Source organism: Mastigoproctus giganteus, chromosome 5, assembly GCF_048544385.1.
Source record: "Mastigoproctus giganteus isolate SK-2022 chromosome 5, ASM4854438v1, whole genome shotgun sequence".
Lineage (NCBI taxonomy): Eukaryota > Metazoa > Arthropoda > Arachnida > Uropygi > Thelyphonidae > Mastigoproctus > Mastigoproctus giganteus.
Window position 1 is genome coordinate 52,149,978 of NC_143579.1, and position 20,324 is coordinate 52,170,301.

Below are 20,324 nucleotides of genomic sequence, written 5' to 3' on the forward strand. Positions count from 1 at the left end.
ATAAATTGAATGGAACTGTAATGAAAATTTGACCTGTACAGGGTGTACACACAAACACACACACCACGTGCACCCCCTTCCCAAAAAAAAAAAAAAAAATTAAATGCAGAATTGCATGGAGTTCACATATCTCTAAGTCACACTCTGGACATCCACTTTGTTCACATCACTAAAATACACCAATCATTAATGATACAAAATGTACAATTTCTCAAGGCAAGTGCTGAACAACTTCCATTAAGTTATTGTGTATGCACTCAGTATGAGGGGGGGGGGAGAGAGAGAGAGAGAGAGAGAGAGAGAGAGAGAGAGAGAGAGAGAATAACATTGAATGCACTGCAGTGAAAATTTCTGCCCTCTCCCACGAAAGAGAAAGAATATTATTTGCTGTTAATACTTGTAATCCATGCAAAAAAAAGGTGACATTCTCCTTTAGCATTGTCAGTTACTTAGAGAACATTGTATCTTAGCATGGATCTTTTGCAAATTAACACTTGCATGAACCATCGACCAGTTTGACTTACATAAACAGCTGAGAGTGAAGAGATAGAAAATGCCCAATGTGTGGGTATATCCAAAAAAATGTGCTTGATTATGATTGTGGAATTTTACCTTGTACTTTCACATTTGAATTGGAAAATTCTGATGTCCTGCAAATTGGGGGTGTGTGTGTGTGTGTGTGTGTGTGTATATATATATATATATTTATTTATTTATTTATTTTTTTATTATGCTTTTAAAAAAAAGGGAAAAATAAAACAGATTTAACTTTAGGCATGGATTACATGCCACTTTCCCAAAATATGGACAGTTTCTCTTTAGCCAGTATGTACAATTATAAATAATAAAAACATAGTGTTTATTTTAATGTGAAGCTTGTATTAATAAGAGTGCCTGACTAAAAATTTTTCTTTAATATTTATGTTCTTATTTGTACTGGTACTTCAGACTAGTGATGGGCATAATCAGTTATTTTAATAATTAAAATCAATTGTATAAATTAGTTGATTACGAAATCTACAAAAATTTATAATAATCAGTTATAAGCAAATTAGTTGATTATGAAATCAACAACAACAACGACCAAATGGAACTATATAATACATATAGTTCTGTTTTTTTTTTTTTTTTTTGTTTCAGATTTCTTGTTTATTTCCTAATCATCTAATTTGCATATAATCGATTATGAAAATAGCATTATCAACCATTTCAGTTATGACTCTCAATTTGCCCATCACTACTTCAAACTCTTTTAAAATGAAATGACTTAATTTTGGATCCTTGAACTGAAAATTAATGAAGTTTTATTGTATTATACTGTACTTTGTGTTGATCACAGCAAGATCTTTGCTCCCACTAAAGACCGGTAGTTTTTGACTACTAAGGCTTGGGCTTACATTTAACTTAGAGACAAGTACCATTATTTGTTTTCTCCCTAAGTTGTTAATTGCAGCAATCTTCACAGTACAAAGTCGTGCCATGTGGCTCACCCCCAGCAGTTGAATCTGGGTGAGATTCATGGCTTAATCCAGTAATCCAGTACAAAGCCCCTTTTGGGTTGGGAAATTGTGCTAACTTATCTGAGCACCATGTGTAGGATTTGTATTGTTGCTATTATAGAGGATTGTTGAGCTTGAAAGTGGGCAAGGCCCCAGGTACCAATTATATAGTAATCGTATTTGCCATATAATGCAAGGAAGCCACAGGCTTTTGCTGCACTGGCAAAAAAAAATATATATATTTCCTTAGTCATATTTAAAGAGGCTGTGAAGGAATGTGCCAGGCATTTAGGGTTAATTGTGAAGTTATTGTTTTTATTATTAACATGTCATTGACATATTTGACATGTCATTAACATATCATTGCACTAAAGATCTTGTGCATCCCATTGGATTGGAAGAATTTCCAGTTTCTCAATACAATTGTTTAATTGTAATAGCTGGGAAGATCTTGGAATTTATGGTCAGAGGTGCATTACAAGATCACGTTGAAGTTTAATATCCTAAATGGATCACAACATGGCTTTTATATAAGTAGATCTTGTTTTAGCATTAGTAGAGGCATATAATGCAAGAAAGCAAGCTTATATAACATCAGCCAAAAAAAAAAAAAAAAAACCTTCCCATTTCACCCATTCAGTCACTCCAAAAGTTTTTCTAGTTCAGCTTTTAATTTATTTAAGCTGTCGACTTCCACAACAAGAGATAGAAGTTTTTGTTCCAGCAATCAACTACCCACTGACTAAATGCAAATTTCCGCACATCTGTTCTACAACAGCTTTTCCTCAATTTGAATTATGCCCCTTCAGGTGCAGAATCTGGGCAAGAGGAAGAATCTCATCAGAATTGAGCTTGCTCAAACTATTCAAGGCCTTATACACCTCAATTAGATCACCTCACAGGTGCCTGGTCTCTAGATGCTGCAATTTTCAGAACTTAAGCCTTTCTTGGTAACAGCAACCCCTTGTTCCACTCACTAATCTCATTTCTCTTCTCTGTACTTGTTCTAATAGCTCAACATCTTTCCTAAAATCAGGCTTCTAGACCTGTATGTAGTACTCACAGTGTGGCCTGACCATTGCCTTATACAAGGGGATAATCACCTCTTTATCCCTGCTAGCAAAATTCCTATATATATATATATATATATATATATATATATATATATATATATATATATATATATATCATTGACAAGACCCCATGAGCTACTCTTGCAGCCAGTCTGCACTGCTCAGAAAACTTCATATCTGATTGTACAATTACTCCCAATTTTTTCTAGATCCTGTTGCAGTAGCGTACCATCCTTACAGTCAGTAATAACCCTACCCACCTTCTTATCATCTGCAAACTTGGACATTAAGCCTGATATACCTTCATCAATATCATTGATAAATACAGAAATCAACAATGGGCCCAACATGGACTCCTGCAAAACTCCACTAATAACATTAGTCCATGAAGAGCAGTGTCTATTGATTACCACTCTGTCTTCTCCCACTCAACCATCCTTTTATCCATTGTAGCAACTTGCCCTTAATGCCATACTGCTCCACCTTGTACACTAGTCTTCCATGTGCAACAGTATCAAAAGCTTTCCAAAATCCAAATATATAATATCAAAATTTTTTTTGCATCCAGTTCCTTTGTGACCACATCATAGTATCCAATAAAATTGGTCAGACAAGACTTCCCCTTAACAAACCCATGCTATGTCTGAACTATAACTGCAGTCTTCTCTAGATGAACCTGTGCTTCTTTCTTTAACCAGTGACTTTATTATTTTCCCTGAAACAGAAGTTAAACTAACAGGTCTGTAATTACTCATGTCACTTTTCGATCCCTCTTTGTGAATCGGGGATACATTTGCACATCTCCAGTCCCTGGGGACCTCTCCTGAGTCCAATTTTGCCTTCATAATCATGGCTAATGGCTAGCTTACTTCCTTTGCTGTCTCCTTTAGTATAACTGGATAGGTGCCTTTCTTATGTCTAACTTTAATTTCTCTTCCACTTTCCTCTCAGTTATTACAGAATCATTTAGCTCCCTGTTAGAGTTTGATAAACTTCTGGCTTTCACTTCTCTAGAGAGGCGCCTCCGTAGCCAGGTGGGCAGGAGCAGCAGTGCGTAGCACACGCTTCTTGATTAGACCGGGGTTCGAGCCCGTGACCACCAAATACAGAGGATGAGGAAACTATGGCCTTAGTTGCTAATGCTCCTAAAAAAAACAAATAAATAAATAAATAACTTCTCTAGAGAATCCCTCATGTGTGAATGTAGATGCAGAATACTCATTCAGTTTATCAGCTGCTTGAGCAGGATTATCAATAGTTGAAACATCAATATCAAGTGAACCAATCTGATTCATCTCCTTCCTTCTAGAGTTTACTTGAGTAACGAAGTCTACTGTTTTCCTTTGCATCCTTTGCCAAAGATTTCTCGTAATCTGCCTTTGCTTGCCTAACCTCCTTTGTGACCTGACTATCTTATATATACCATAGGCGCCTCCGTAGCCAGGTGGGAAGGAGCAGCAGTGCGTAGCACACGCTTCTTGATTAGACCGGGGTTCGAGCCCATCACCACCAAATATGGAGGATGCGGAAAGGTCAGGGAATGACCACCGCATATCCCGGAGCAATATGGCCTTAGTTGCTAATGCTCCTAAAAACCAAACAAAATAGAAAATAGAAATATCTACCATAGGCAGGTCTCCTGATAATTTGTGTGTCCCATGCATTTTTCTTTTCTTCCATGAGTCTCATTAGTTCATCTGAAATCCATTTAGGATGTTAGATGAACTAATGAGATATCCTAAATCCTGAACAGTATTTCATAGTTGGTATGAAAAGCCTATTCGCTTCCAAGATTAATTCCTTGAATTCTTCCCATTTAGAATTTGATGTTGATAACATCATCAGTTGGTTCCACTGTATAGAGTTTAAATACTCTGAGACTAGTCTAGTCACCTTTATGAACGCAAAAACATTTCCCTTTAACCCAGATGGTAGTTACATCTTTGAGTAGAACCCACAATAGTGCACTGTGATCATTGCCACCTAGTGGTTCCTTTATCTGCAGATTCTTCATTAGCATTGGCATTAATAGAGGCATATGATGCAAGAAAGCAAGGTTATGCAGTCAGCCAAAAAAAAAACAAAAAAACTTCCACTTCACCCCTCCGTTCGTTCGAAATAGCTGTCCAGCTGAGTCTTAAATTTATTTAGGCTATCAACTTCCACAACAAGGGATGGACGTCTGCTCCACCAACCAACTACCCACTGGCTAAACGTAAAATTTCCACACATTTATCCTACATCTGTCTTTCTTCAGTTTGAATTTATGCCCTCTCAGGTGATTATTCTGAGCAAGAGGCAGAATCCCATCAGTATTGAGCATGCTCAAACCATTCAAGGCTTTATACACCTCTATCAGATCACCTTGCCAGTGCCTAGTCTCCAGACACTGTAATTTGCAAAACTTAAGCTTTTCTTCGTAAGAGCAACCCTTTGTTCCATTCACTAATCTTGTTGCTCTTCTCTGTACTCGTTCCAGCAGCTCTATATCCTTCTTGAAATGGGGCCTCCAGACCTGTATACAGTACTCAAGGTGTGGCCTGACCATTGCCTTATACAAGGGAATAATCACCTCCTTATCCCTTCTAGAAAAATTCCTGTATATCATTGATAAGACACCATGAGCTACTCTTCCAGCCCATCTGCACCCAGGTCCTTTTCATTCTCTACCACTGTCAGTGTAGTACCACAGAGTTGATAAGTTCCTCTGTATGTAGTACTTTACATTTGTCAATGTTAAACTTCATTTGCCACCTCTCAGCCCATCTGCTCAACCTCTCCAGATCCTGTTGCAGCAGCATAGCATCACTAGTGTCCTTAACAACCCTGCCAACCTTTGTATCCTCTGCAAACTTAGACAATAAGCTTGATATACCATCATCAATATTATTTATAAATACAGAAAACAGTAATGGACCCAACACTGAAACCTGAGGGACTTCACTGATAACATTAGTCCACGATGAGCAGTGTCCATTAATTACCGCTCTCTGTCTTCTCCCCCTCAGCCACCCCTTTATCCATAGCAGCAATTTGCCTCCAATGCCACACTCCTCCAATTTGTGCAACGGTCTTCCATGTGCAACAGTATCAAAAGCCTTTCTAAGATCCAAGTATATAATATAAAAGTTATTCCCTGCATCCAGTTCTTTTTGTGACTACATTATAGTATCCGATCAGATTGGTCAGGCAAGATTTTCCCTTAACAAAACCATGCTGTGTCCAAGCTGTAACTGAAGTCTTGTCTAGATGATCCTGAAATGCTTCTTCAACTAGTGCCTCCATTAATTTTCCTGCAACAGAAGTTAGTCACAGGTCTATAATTACTTGTGTCAGCCTTTGATCCTGCTTTGTGAATTGGGGTCACATTTACACATCTCCAGTCTATGGGTACTTCCTCTGAGTCCAACAAGGAAGCTCTCATAATTATGGTTAAGGGTTTGCTTACTTCCTTTGCTGCCTCCTTTAATATAACTGGATAGATCCCATCCACCCCAGGTGCCTTTCTTGAGTTTATCTTCAATAATTTCTCCTCCACTTTACTCTCAGTTATTACAAGATTATCTAGCTTACTGCCAGAGTTGAATATGCCTCTGGCATTCCCCTCCCTGAATAACTCCTCATGTGTGAATGTCGCTGCAAATATTCATTTAGTTTGTTAGCTGCCTGAGCAGGTTCATCAACAGTTGAACCATCGATATCAAGTGGACCAATCTAATTCATCCCCTTCCTTCTAGAGTTTACATAAGTATAGAACTCTTTGCTGATTTTCTTTGCATTCCTTGCCAAAGATTTCTCGTAATCTGCCTTTGCCTGCCTAACCTCCTTTGTAACTTGGTTACAGATCAATTTATATCTATCATACGCTTCTGTATCATGCGTTAATTTATATGTATCCGATGCATTTTTCTTCTCTGCCATATGTCTATTAGTTCATCTGACATCCATTTAGGCCTAAACCTTGAACGATATTTCTTAGTTGGTATGTAAAGCCTAGTAGCTTCCAAGATAAGTTCTTTGAATGCTTCCCATTTTGAATTTGCTGTTGGTAACATCTTCAGTTGGTCCTACTGTATAGAATTTAAATACTGTCTCAGACCATCGTAGTCGCCTTTACAAAAGCAATAAGCCTTCCCTTTACCGCTGATTGTAGTTACCTCTTTGAGTAAATCCCACTTCAGCACACTGTGATCACTGCTACCTAGTGGTTCCTCTATCTGCAGATTCTTAATGCATGAAGAATCACTACTGATAATCAAATCAAGAGTATTACTCCCTCTAGTTGCCTCCCGAACATGCTGATGTAGAAAACAATCATCCAATAAATCCCAAAAAGCCTTGCTAGTGTGTGAGTGATCAACCCAAACATTCGAGTCAACATCTGGGAAATTAAAATCCCCCATTATGAGACTCTCTGATTTACTGGCCCACTCTATTTCCCTGTACAGTTTCTTATTATACTCATCAGAGTCATTAGGCCTATAGCACACTCCTACTCTCAATTTTGATATCCCAATGCTTATGTCACACCAAACTGATTCGACACTGCACTGTCCAGCGATGTCGACTGGTTTCACTTCCTTGGATTTTATGTGTTTCTTAACTAATAGCATAACCCCTCCTCCTTTCCTATCCTTTCTGTAGACGTTGTACTCCCCAAATTCCAGTTCTGCATTCCTTATATCTGTGTGACACCATGTCTCTGATATACCAACAATGTCCGCCTTTGATGCTTTGAGCAATACATCAAATTCATCAAATTTATTTACCAAACTCCTAGCATTGGTGTACATGCAAGAATACATGCACCTGTTCTTTTTCTTAGCTACCCTAACACAACCCATGTGTTTACTTGTACCGTACTGACTCCCAGCAGTCTGAAATATCCTGCATCTTGTTTTCCAGGCTTCTGCTCATTCCAATAGAAGCAGTGCAAGAATCACTTTCACCTCTGCCAGTGGCTACTGTTAATCTATTAGTCCTTGTATCCCCCCAAGCTAGTATTTTTCCAACTCACCTAACACTGCCTCGATAGCATCAGCAAATATTCTTGCACCCTTTCTATTTATGTGTATCCCATCCCCGTAGAAGCAGTTCCTTCTGTTAACAAGTACAGACCAGGCTGAAAAAAATTCTACCCCTTGAGCCTTGCACAATCTTTCCAGGGCCGAATTGATCAACAAGGCTCTCATCATATACTCGCTGCTATCATGTCTGGGCAGAATTGCAGACACTTTCAAATTCAACCCTAATTCACGGCTTTTTTTCAACAGTGACTTGTACTTGTTAAGTAATTCTGCCAGTCTCCTACTCTTAATATCATTAGTGCCAATGTGTACAACTATATCACCTTTTGTGCCCTTAAAAGATGATATCTGCTCTACAACATCATCAACCTTTGCCCCTGGCAAACATACCCTGGTCCTGTTCCACCTATACTTTTTACAAAGGATGTTTCCCGTTTCCCTGACAATAGAGTCACTAACTACTACTAGTTCCTGTGGGACCAGTGCATTCTGCCTTGGGGGTTGCCGCTGTATTGCGTGATGACCAAGTGCAAGCTCTGGCATTGATGTTGGCAGCTGAGAGCTTGATGGGCCCCTCACTTTAGATCCTTCGAGGGCATCCACCCTGTCCTTCAAGCTCTCATATAGGCCCATAACAACGTTGAGTTTTTGCCTGATTTCCTTGCATCGCGCACACACAAAGACATCCCCCATGGCAATATCGTGTTCCGTACCCGATTGCTCCATAAACATCATGCAAGCAGTGCATTTTAAAAGACTGTGATTCAGTGGGCAACTGCCCCCCATCAGTTCTCCTCTGAGTCACAGCACTCCCATTAGCTTGAGCCTTTTGCTTTGCTTTAATGCATGAATAATCACTGCTGATAATCAGATCAAGAATGTTACTCTCTCTGGTTGCTTCTCTATCATTCTGCTGTAGAAAACTGTCATCCAATGAACAGGAGCGGATTAAGATCGGTTGAGGCCCCGGGCGCAGAAGAAAATATTGGGCCCCTTAAAAAAAAGAGAGAGAGACAGGAAAAATAAATATACATATTAACCAATTTTTTAAATAAATAAAAAATATTATGTACTATTAATGTTTTATTTCCAATAAAATTTGAATATAATATATGTATAATATAATTAATAATAGCATAATAATAATCACAAAGTTTTGAACTAATATGTTCAACTAATTTGTTGGGGTTTTGCGTGGGCCCTTCAGAAGTCGGGGCCCAGGGCGCGCGCCCGGTGCGCCCGCCGTTAAATCCGCCTCTGCCAATGAATCCACAAAAGTCCTGCTAGTATGTGAGTGACCAACCCACAAGTTCCAGTCAATATATGGAAGTTAAATTCCTCCTTTATAAGACACTCTGATTTACTGGCCCACTCTGTTTCTCTGTAAAGTTGTTCATTGTATTTATCAGAGTCATTAGGCCTATAACACATTCCTACTCTTAATTGTGCTTTCTCAGTGCTTATGTGTTGCCAAACTGTGTCCATCCATCTGAGCTGGGTGCACTTTCTTAGATTTTGTGTTTCTTTACTAACAACATGACCCCTCCTCCCTTTCTATCCTATCTATCTTTTCTGTACACATTATACTCCCCAAATTCCAATTTTCCATTCTTTATCTCTCTGACACCACATCTCTGATATCCCTACAATATCTGCCTTTGATGTCTTCACCAGCACCTCAAATACATCAAATTTATTTACTTTATCCTAGCATTGGTGTACATGCAAGTATACGTGCAGCTATTCTTATTCTTAGTTACCCTAACACAACCCATGTATTTATTTGTTCCATGATGACTCTCAACAATTCTTGAAATTCCCAGCAACTTGCTCTATAGGCTCATTCCAATAGAAGCAGTGCAAGAATCACTTTTGCCTCTGTCTGTGGCTACTGTTACTCTTCTAGTCTGTGAATACCCCCACCCCAAGTTTTCTGACCCACCTAACACTGCCTTGATAGCATCAGAAAATATTCTTCCGTCCTTTCTATTTAAGTCCCATCCCTATAGATGCAGTTTCTCCTGTTATATACATAATATACCAGAAACATCTCCACGTGATAGAGAAAATTTCAAGTAACCTGAAATTTCCATTAAAAATTAGTTCAGATCAATAATAAAACAGTGAACCTTTTCTTAAAATGCAAACCAGTGTAATTGGATTATCTGGTATTTTAAAAGAGAAATAAAATGCAAACTTGGTAACTGAAAAATCTACCTTTTACCTACCTTTTACTGAAAAATCAGCCATCAAAAGCAAAATAATATTGCTCATGTATGTTTTATTTCAAATTTTTATTTAATAACCCTTGAGTATTACTGAGTAAAAGGTAAATTGCAGCCATTATCAACCCATTGCAGGATGGATGGAAGCCTCCTCAACAATTCATGTTAAGGGAAATGGACCATAATCTGCCATTCTGGTCCAGTGCGGGTTGGCAGATTGACCATATTCAGCAGTCAGGGGCTTGAACCCCGGTATACTCAAGGAGCGTGTGCTACTGCACTCCCGCTCCTGACCACTCAGCTATGGAGGCCTCTCTGAGTATTAATGTGTTATTTATCAATCATAGCATATGTATTGATAAAAATAAGTTTGAAAATTTGGTAAGTATTTAGAATTTGTAGCTTTTATATAACCCTATTTGATTGTTATATGAAAATGTGCATGATGCTACGGTGCACATTTCTACTACATGTCATTTTTTTGGAACTTATGTGTTGTAGCAGGATTAGTTACATTACAAAATCAGAATTTTAAAAAAAAAATGTAAAAAATCATTAAAAATTTTTAAAAAGATCTGGTGGTTCTTATTTTATTTATTATTTTTTTTTGATGCAATAATATCCTCTATATTTATTTATTTATCACTAATTCAATTTCATTACATCATCAGGCGCAACTCCTTCTTTGATATTTGTGCTACTATCTATTAAAACTGTTTGCTGTTAGCTGGAAACAAATAAGATTGCAGCATATCCTGGAAGATATCAAGACAGTTTGCACATTAATATATAGATGCTGTTTGAAATGTATTTAATATACCATTGGAAAGTGTAAATATATATATATATAAGTGCATTATAAATAAATATTTTATAATGCACTCTGAAAAGGGTTAATAGAGGTAGCAGGCATCTCTAAGGTATATATAGAATTTCGTTTAATAATAGTTGAATTGAGCTATGTTTTCATTTTATACTTTTTATTTTTTTGCAGCATCAATGGATGGAACTTTTGCAGCTATAGGTAGTACATTTAAATTTTGCCAGCTATTGCAAATCATGGAAATTGTTCATCCTTTATTAGGTTATACATCAGGATCTGTCCTTACACCTTCTCTTCAGGTTTGTTTACATTACACCAATTTATTTTTAATTATTGAAATAGGTCTGTCATCATTACTGTGATATTATCTTCTATGAACTATAACTTCTAATGTTGAAATTACAATTCCTTTTTAAAAATTAATCTCCTTGAAACTTAGTGCTATATTCTCATATATTTTCTATGCAAATGCCTCTCAGCAGGTTACCATAATCTTAGGAAATATGTTGCCATAATCTTAGGAAATATGTTGTTTATTAATTTTAATAAGTTTACTTGTTACAATAGAACATTTTGCAGGGAAAGGGGAAACTGAAATCTGAGGCCTTAAATATTTAAATTGTCCAAATTTTCAGTATATGTAAAAATTAATTTAATAAATGGTAGTTGTTTGTTTGTTTGTTATTTGGTTTTTAGGAGCATTAGCAACTAAGGCCATATTGCTCCGGGAATATGCAGTAGTCATTCCCTGACCGTTCCGCATTCTCCGTATTTGGTGGTGACGGGCTCGAACCCCGGTCTAATCAAGAAGCGTGTGCTACGCACTGCTGCTCCTTCCTGGAATGAAGCAAATTTGTAACAGGAGGGTTATTAATTAACCCAACTCTCTCATTTGAATAGGGTCAAGGAATTTTAGAGCGCTTTTGAGGGAAACTTTTTAAAATTTCTTCACCTCTCAGATACAGGAAATTTATTCAGTGGTAAGGTGGATTTTTATAGTTAAGCAACTGTTTGGATGAAAACCAATGTGGAGAGTGAAAGATGAATTATTCATACAGTGTCATTTCATGATTTGTATGATAAAATTCATTTTATAATGAATTTTATCATAAAGTGCAAGCAATATTTTGTCTTTCTCCTTGTATTATTTCTCCTAAAAAAGATCTGCTCCCATAACCTTAAAAAAAATCAATTTCTAGTTTCAAGTTTTCTACCCTCAAAGAATTACCAAGTAATTCTTTGGGGGTAGAAAGCATTTAAGGGATTGTTGATGGATATTTGAGAAGTTGTTAGTATTTGTGCAGAGTAGGGTGTATTGAACTAGAAAATAAAATGTACAGAACTTATCAGCAGAACTGTGGATAGGATTATTTCTGGTCATTTGGAAAAGGTCATACAGGAAGAAAAGGGGTTGGTAAAAGAACAGAACCCTCTGGATATTACTAGCATCAGTTGAGGTATACAAGAGTAACATATACATATAACACATATAGAGTACATACACATACATAGAGTACATCCATACTCTGTGTATGGAGTACATAAAGGCAAAAAGACAAAGCCATCAGAGAAGAGAAATATTGGCTACCTAGTTGGAAAAAAAAAGACCATAAGGTAGCAGATTTCCCTTATGCCAAACACATTCAAAATCCTTAATTTTGAGAGCAATTAACTGTATTTCTCTAAACTTTTCTGTTCTAATTTGTCACAGATGAATAGCATAACCAAAGATATCATCAGTGCTGATGGAATCCATATTGGTAGTAACAAGATGTGGAAGGCTTTAAGATAGCATTAGTTGGTAGCTGTTGGGTTTCTCCATTACTTTGAAAGGGAATGATTTGTCATTCTTCTTAGAAATTGGATAGATAAAAGCACATTTCTATAGAAGGGAATGCAATCATAGGAGACAATCAAAGGAAGGCAATCAAGAGAATGTAAAAAGGCAGTTCCAAACAGGAGTTAATTCTGAGCACAGATTTTAAGAATACCTGGAAAAATGCCATCAGGACCTGGAGACTTTTTGCTATCAAATTTGTTCACAATTGATTCAGACAAAGAGGCATTGAATGAAATGTGTTTGATATAGTAGGAGATTTATCAAGATTAATGCAAGAGTCAAAGTGAAATGCCACTAAGTAAACATTTCTTCAGATGATGTAATTATAGGGAAATGGACAGTATTGGCCAGTGGCTTAGTCAAGAGACCAGAATGCTTGATTTAATTAATAATTAAAAATTATGCTTGATTGATATGAAAAAGAAGCAAGTTTTCAATAATAATAATACAATACAATTTATTCATCAAAAAAATTTGTTTACAATATATAAACTAGTTAAGAAAATTAAATTTCTTGGCAACAAGTTATAAATCTTCACATAAAACAGTTTTCCATAAAATGTGCATTATAATATGCAGTCTAATTGATTGGACAAGGTATCCTCTTAAGGGAACCTATGCTGTGACTGAAGTATAACTGCACTGCTATCCGAAGATTCAGTAATACTTACTTTGTTTGATAAATCTCTGGCATCCACTTTCCTAAAGAATTTGTCATGTGTGAATGTAGATGCAAAATACCTATTCAGTTTGTCATTATCTTGAACAGGACCATCAACAATTAAACCATCAATATCAAGTGGACCAATGCGATTCACTAGTGGAACCATGTGAGCCATCTAGTGTTTATATAAGTAAAGAAGCATTTGCTATTTTTATTTCATCCTTTATCAAAGATTTCTTATAACCTGCCTTGGCTTGCCTAACCTTTGTGATTTGATTGCAGATTATATCTATATCTACAGTTTATATCTACCATAGGTTTCTGTATCACACTTAGGGTGGTAGAAAATGAAAAAGACCTGTGAGTCAGATATGAAGTTTTCTGATCAATGTAGACAGGCTGCCAGAGCAGATCACGGGGTTTTGTCAATGATATACAGGAATTTTGCTAGCAGGGAAAAGGAGGTGATTGTCCCTCTGTATAAGGCAATGGTCAGGCCACGCCTTGAGTACTGCGTACAGGTCTGGAGGCCTCATTTTAGGAACAATGTAGATTTGCTTGAGCGTGTACAGAGAAGGGCAACAAGATTGGTGAGGGGAATGGATCCTCTTACCAAGAAAGGCTTAATTTCTGCAAATTGCAGCGGCTGGAGACTAGGCACCTGCGAGGTGATCTGATTGAGGTGTTATAAGGCCTTGAATGGGTTGAGCACGCTGAATTCTGATGGGATTCTTCCACTTGTGAGATTACGAACCTAAGGGGGCATAAATTCCAATTGAGGAAAGACAGCTGTAGAATAGATGTTCAGAAATTTACCTTTAGCCAATGGGTGGTTAATTTCTGGAACAAACTTCCATCTGTCGTGGAAGTTGATAGCTTAAATAAATTTAAGAAGCAACTGACCAAACATTTAGAGGGAATGGTTGTGTGATTACCTGATAATTTATATGCATCCCATGCACTCTTCTTCCCCATGTGTCTCATTAGTTTATTGGAAATCCATTTAGGTGTTGAACAGTATTTCTCAGTTGGTATGAAAAGCCTAGTAGCTTCTATGATTATTTTCCTGAACGCTTCCCATTTCGAATTTGTTGTTGGTAACATCATTAGTTGGTACCACTGTATAGAATTTAAGAACTATCTGAGACCACCTTAGGCTTCTTTACGAAAGCAAAAACCTTTCCTGTTACTCTTGATGGTAGTTATATCTTTAAGTAAATCCCACATTAGTACACTGTGATCATTGCCACCTAGTCATTCTTTTATTTGCATATGCTTAATGCATGAAGGATTACTTCTGATAATCAGATTAAAAGTATTGCTGTCTTGTTGCCTCTCTAACATACTGCTGTAGAAAGCAATTAGACATTAACAATTAATCATCCAGTAAATTCACAAAAATCTTACTAGTGCGTGAGTGACCAACCCACAAGTTTCAGTCAATATCTAGAAAGTTTAAATCCCCATTATAATACATTCTTATGTACTGGCCCACTCTCTTTCTCTGTATAGTTGTTTGTTGTAGTCATTAGGCCTGTAACACACTCCTCCTCATTTTTGTTTTACAAGTGCTTATGTCACACCAGAGTGACACAATATTGTACTGCCTGCCAATATCAGCTGGATGCACTGCCTTAGATTTTGTGCTTCTTAACTAAGAACATAACCCTGCCATCTCTGTCCTTTTTGATGGACAGACAAGTGTGTTGGTCATGGATTTTCATTCTCCTGATTTTTGATAAAAAAAAAATAACATGGGTTCAAAGCTAAGTAGTTGTTAAATAAGTTATTGAAGAAATAGATATGCACTTGGTGAGTTCAGAGGAAATTTTGAGCCCTGACAGTTTGACTTTTATGTAGTATGTAGATTTTGTGATAATATTTCTTTGGCTAATGCTCTAATGGCTGACATAATGAGACCATCTATATAGCCTGCTATGAAGATAGTGGAAAATTCAAGGTTAAGCTGCTTTTTAAGATTCAGCCTGCCGGGTTGACCATATTTCCTGAATGAACTGACACACCATACATTTTTCCAACACACATTTAATGTTGATGGTGTTACTTCTTTGAGTGATAAAGCTACGATTCCAATAGTTTACATTTGAAAAATGTTTCCATGCCTCCATCACTTCAATAGAATCGGAATCAATTTTTTCAAAAATCCATTGTAATGATTTTCTAATGTAATGAGATTTAAAGGTACATATAATACTTTGATCTAATGGCTGAATTAAAGAAGTTACGTGGTAGGAACATTACTTCAATGTTTAAATGACTTAAATATTTGGATGGCCTGGCACGTTAAATAGTTTTCCACAGCTGGCACGAAACAAGTTAGAAACCATTCTTTCAATACATTGGCAGATACCCAAGCTTTTTTATTTGCTTTCCAATATACCTGTAATGCACTTTTATTTATAACTTATCATTGCATGAGGATTAGAGGATCTGTAAACTAGCATAGGTTTTATCATGTAATCTCCTGATGCATTACTGCACGTGAGCAACGTTACACGATCTTTTGATGCCTTAAAACCTGGTGCAGATTTCTCTTTTTTTTTTTTTTTTTGAAATGTTTTATATATTTTTTTATATATGTATCTGAAAGGCCGATCCTTTTACATGTTATAATAGTTAACTTCACTTGTATGGTTTGGTCTTCATAATAATAAAGAACATAAGAAATATTTGAAATGTTTCCTTCTCAATATGGAAAATTTGCTGAACAAAATCCTGTTTGCAAATGGCAAAACTGGAGGAAGGAATAGTAATAGTATTTGCCGACCGGGCTAGTCAGGTGGGTAAAGTGCCTGCCTGGCAACCGAAAGGTTGCAGGTTTGAATCCCGTCTCGGGCTTGGTTCAGAGTGAAATGCAAAAACTTTGGGAGGTGCATTATGGTCACAGAAGCCAATGTGCCAACAACTAACAAAAAAAAAAAAAAAAAAAAGTAAGAGTATTTGCCATATAGTTGCAAGGAAGCCATAGGCTTTTGCTGCACTGGCAAAAAAAAAAAACAAGTAAATAAGAAAATACAAATTATGTGCTCCCCTCCTCATACAAGTAACAGACAGTTTGAATAAATTCAAAGGTCCAGTTGACATTTGAATTTATTCAAACTGTCAGCCTCATCTACCTGCAAGGGCAGCTTGTTCCAGCAAACAATGACTTGCTGGCTAAAAGAAAACTCACAAATATAATCTAAACCTTGATCCCTGTAATTTGAATTTATGACCCCTAGTTCTGGAATTTTTTATAACAGTGAGAGTCAGAGACTTGTAGACCTCAATCAGGTCACCTCTGAGGTGCCTGGTTGCCAAGCTCTGTAGCCCATATAATTGGAGTCTTTCCTCATATGGTCTTCCTTCTGCCGATCTCACCATTTAAGGCGCCCGTCTTTGGACTTTTACTAGAAGCTCAATGTCTTTTTTCAGATTAGATCTCCATACTTGAACACAGTATTCCAAATGTGGTCTTACAATTGCCTTATACATTGGGATTATGATTTCCCTATCTCTATAATGATCGGTAAATCATCGCTAGGACATGATGGGCTTTCCTGGCTGCCTGTTTACACTGCTCAGAAAACTTCATATCTGCTCATATTGTGTAAAATTTATTTGAGGGTTGCTAAGACCTTGCATTTAGCAGCATTAAAACATAGCTGCCACTTCTCTGACCACCTTTGAAGTCTGTTCATGTCATTCTGAAGGAGCTTGGCACTGACATTAATGACTCCGCCAATCTTTGTCATCTGCAAACCCCTTTGTTGACCTCATTTATGAAATTGAGAAACAACAGTGGTCCAAGAACTGATCCTTGATGGACCCTACTCCTGACATTACACCAATCTGAATAATATCTATTAATCAGCCTTCTGTCCTGCAGCCACCTAGCAATCCATCTTAGAATTGTACCAGTATTCCCAACCTGTTCAGGCTTATATAATAACCTCTCTTGAGGGACTGAGTCAAATGCTTTGCTAAAATTCAAATAAACTGTATTGAAATTATTCCCTAAATCCAGCTCATGAATAACTGTGCCAAAATAGCCTACTAAATTTGTTAAGCATGGTTTGCCCTTAACGAAGCCATGTTGTGTGTTCTTCAGAATGCCATATCTATCTAAATGTCCGTGGATTGCACTCAATGATTGCCTCTAAGAATTTTCTTACCGCTGAAGTCAGACTAACCAGTCTGTAGTTACCAACTTCAATCTTAGAACTACTTTTATTTATTGGCAATACATTGGCACTTCTCCAATCAAAGGAATCTCGTCTGAGTTCAAAGATGCCCTCATAATTAACCTCAATTGTTCAATATACTCCCTTTTGCTCTCCCTAAAAACTACAGGGTACATGCCATCAACTCCGGGAGCCTTACTTGCTTTTATGCTCAAAAGTTTTTCTAATAAACAATCATCTGTATACGACATCAATAATTTCATATGGCTCAGCCTCACTTGCACATCCTCTTCTCAGCATGAAGGGTCTTTCATCAGTAAAGTCAGATGCAAAGTACTTATTCAATTCATCTTCAACATCAGTTGGGTTATTTAAGACTTTCCCACAACCAATGCATAAGGGTCCAATCTGCTTAGCTTTCTTCTTCATTGTATTCACATACATTAAAAATTCTGTTTGCAAATGGTAAAACTGTATGGAGAAAAATTGTGAATAAGCTAAACAGCAATTGAAATTTCTAGTCCATTTCACACATGTCAAGCCTAGAAGATGTGGAGGAGGGCCTCCTTTTAGTTAGATAGTCTTAGACTTTTCAGTTTTTGATGAATACACAGGTATTGTTTCTTAACCTGTGGTCATAGAGCAGTTCTTTTGTGATACTCACCTTACCTTGGTCTTCATATCTGGGTGTTCACACCTTCAGTATATTTCTGTTTTGCTGTACAGTAGAACCTGATCAATTCTTACTGGTGAGAAGATAAGTCTAAATTATAGAATATTTTCAGTCTGTAGTTCTTAAAAATAAAATTTATCCCAGTATCATAACTATACCAATGTATCCAATGCAGGACTTCAGGGGTCATTATTAGCATTAGCATTAGTAGAGGCATGAAAGGGGTCCCCAAGTATTTTTTCATTAGTAAAAAATAAAAAAATAAAAAAAAAAAGCTGATAAAGTCAACTCAGTATTTGTTTTGTCACCAAAAACTGTTCAAAATTTGATCTCACTTTGTGTTTGCATTCACATGTCATCACCATTATTACCCACCTGCTTTTGTGAGGATTGTTTATTGAAATTTTTTGATATTCATCGTAATATTTGCTTTAATTAAGGGTAAAAGTGACATGGAATATATAAGGGACCAGGCATAGTGGTTTATGTTCAAAGAACAACTGTGGCTGAACACTTAAGGCAGCCAGAAAGTTTACTAATTATTTTGACTTTATTCAGTATGCAAGTTGCAACAATTAATGTAATACGAATGAGCTTGTATTTACTTAAGTCTGCAAAACAGTGTCCACACATCATTAACTTTGTGTTCTCAGTTATGCCACCGATTAATTTCAAAATCCAGCAAAATATATTAATTTAAATGATATTAGGACACAAATATAACAAAAAGAAAAAATTTTTATGTAAATGTTTATATTTAAAATGTGTTAAATGATAATAAACAAATTTAATCATCAGATGTAGATGGTTGTCCCTCTCTGCAGTCATAACCCCAGGGGCTCACATTTGGTGAGTATGGGCTTGGCACACCCATGTTCCTGAGCTGGATATCATCATTCTTCTCTTTCTTTTTGATTCCCTTCTACTTCTCTCTCTCTCTCTCTCTCTCTCTCTCTCTCTCTCTCTCTCTCTCTCTCTCTCTCTCTCTCTCTCTCTCTCTCTCTCTCTCAGGGTAACTCAGGCTGGTGCAGCATAAGCCTCAGGCTTCCTTGCCACCATATGGCTAATAATAATAATGTTGTATTTTTATTTATTTTTTTTTTTTAAGAAATTTGAAATCTTATGTTGAAAAGATGCTGTTGTACTACAGTACTATTCTTTATTTTTATTAAGAAATATTTTTCAAACTTCCCGTGAGAAATAATAAATTTAATAAAAGTATCACGACAACTGCTTTTGTTCAATTTAACATTTTCCTCTTTACTTTATTATTTTTTTTTATTGACTTCCGAATTTCACCTGCAGACTTTCCCCTTGAAATGCTGTTGCTGTTTCTTCTTCCAGTAATAGCTCATTTGTAATATTTCATCATCACTGACAATTATTGATGATGATCATCATTATTGCAAAAAATAGATGCAAAAAATAATTTTGATATCATATATATAGATATCAGGAAAGCTTTTGACACTGTTGAGCATGGAAAACTACTGTACAAATTGGAGCAGTGTGGTATTAAGGGTAAGTTGCTACAATGGATAAAAGGGTGGTTGAGTCCATGAAGAGCAGTGTCCATTGATTACCACTCTGTCTCCTCCACTTTGGAGAAGATAGTGGTAATCAATGGACACTGCTCTTTGTGGACTAATGTTATTAGTGGAGTCCCACAGGGTTCGGTGTTGGGCACACTGTTGTTTTGTATATTTATCAATGATATTGATGAAGGTATATCAGGCTTAGTGTCGAAGTTTGTAGATGTTACAAAGATTGGCAGGGTTGTTAATGACAGTAATGGCAGTGTGCTACTGACAGGATCTAGAAAATTTGGGCTGAGAAGTGGCAACTGAAGTTTAACTTTGACAAATGAAAAGTACTGCATATGGGTAGAAGTAACCCCAGAGAAACGTACCAACTGTGTGGTACTACACTTTGGGTGGTAGAAAGTAAAAAAGACTTGAGAGTGATTGCGCAGTCAGATATGAAATTTTCTGAGCAATGCAGACAGACTACCAGAGCAGGTCATGGGGTCTTTTCTCCTCTTGTCAGTGATATACAGGAATTTTTCTAGTAGGGAAAAGGAGGTGATTATCCATTTGTATAAGGCAATGGTCAGGCCACATCTTGAGTACTATGTACAGGTCTGGAGGCCTCATTTTAGGAAGGATGTAGAGTTGCTTGAGTATGTATAGAGACGGGCAAAAAGATTGGTGAGGGGAACAAAGGGGTCCTCTTGCCAAGAAAGGCTTAAGTTCTGCAAATTGCAGCGGCTGGAGAGTGGGCACCTGCAAGATGATTTGATTGAGGTATATAAGGCCT

General features: G+C 36.8%; 1 protein-coding gene across 1 annotated transcript in view; it reads left to right on the top strand.

The window, feature by feature from the left end:
• Positions 1-20,324, top strand: part of Hacd2 (3-hydroxyacyl-CoA dehydratase 2) — a 160,150-nt gene that overhangs the window by 81,892 nt on the left and 57,934 nt on the right. The window contains exon 6 of the mRNA XM_090374025.1: positions 10,819-10,946. Within this exon, the coding sequence (XP_090230151.1) occupies positions 10,819-10,946 (128 nt within the window). The remainder of the gene's footprint in view (positions 1-10,818; positions 10,947-20,324) is intronic.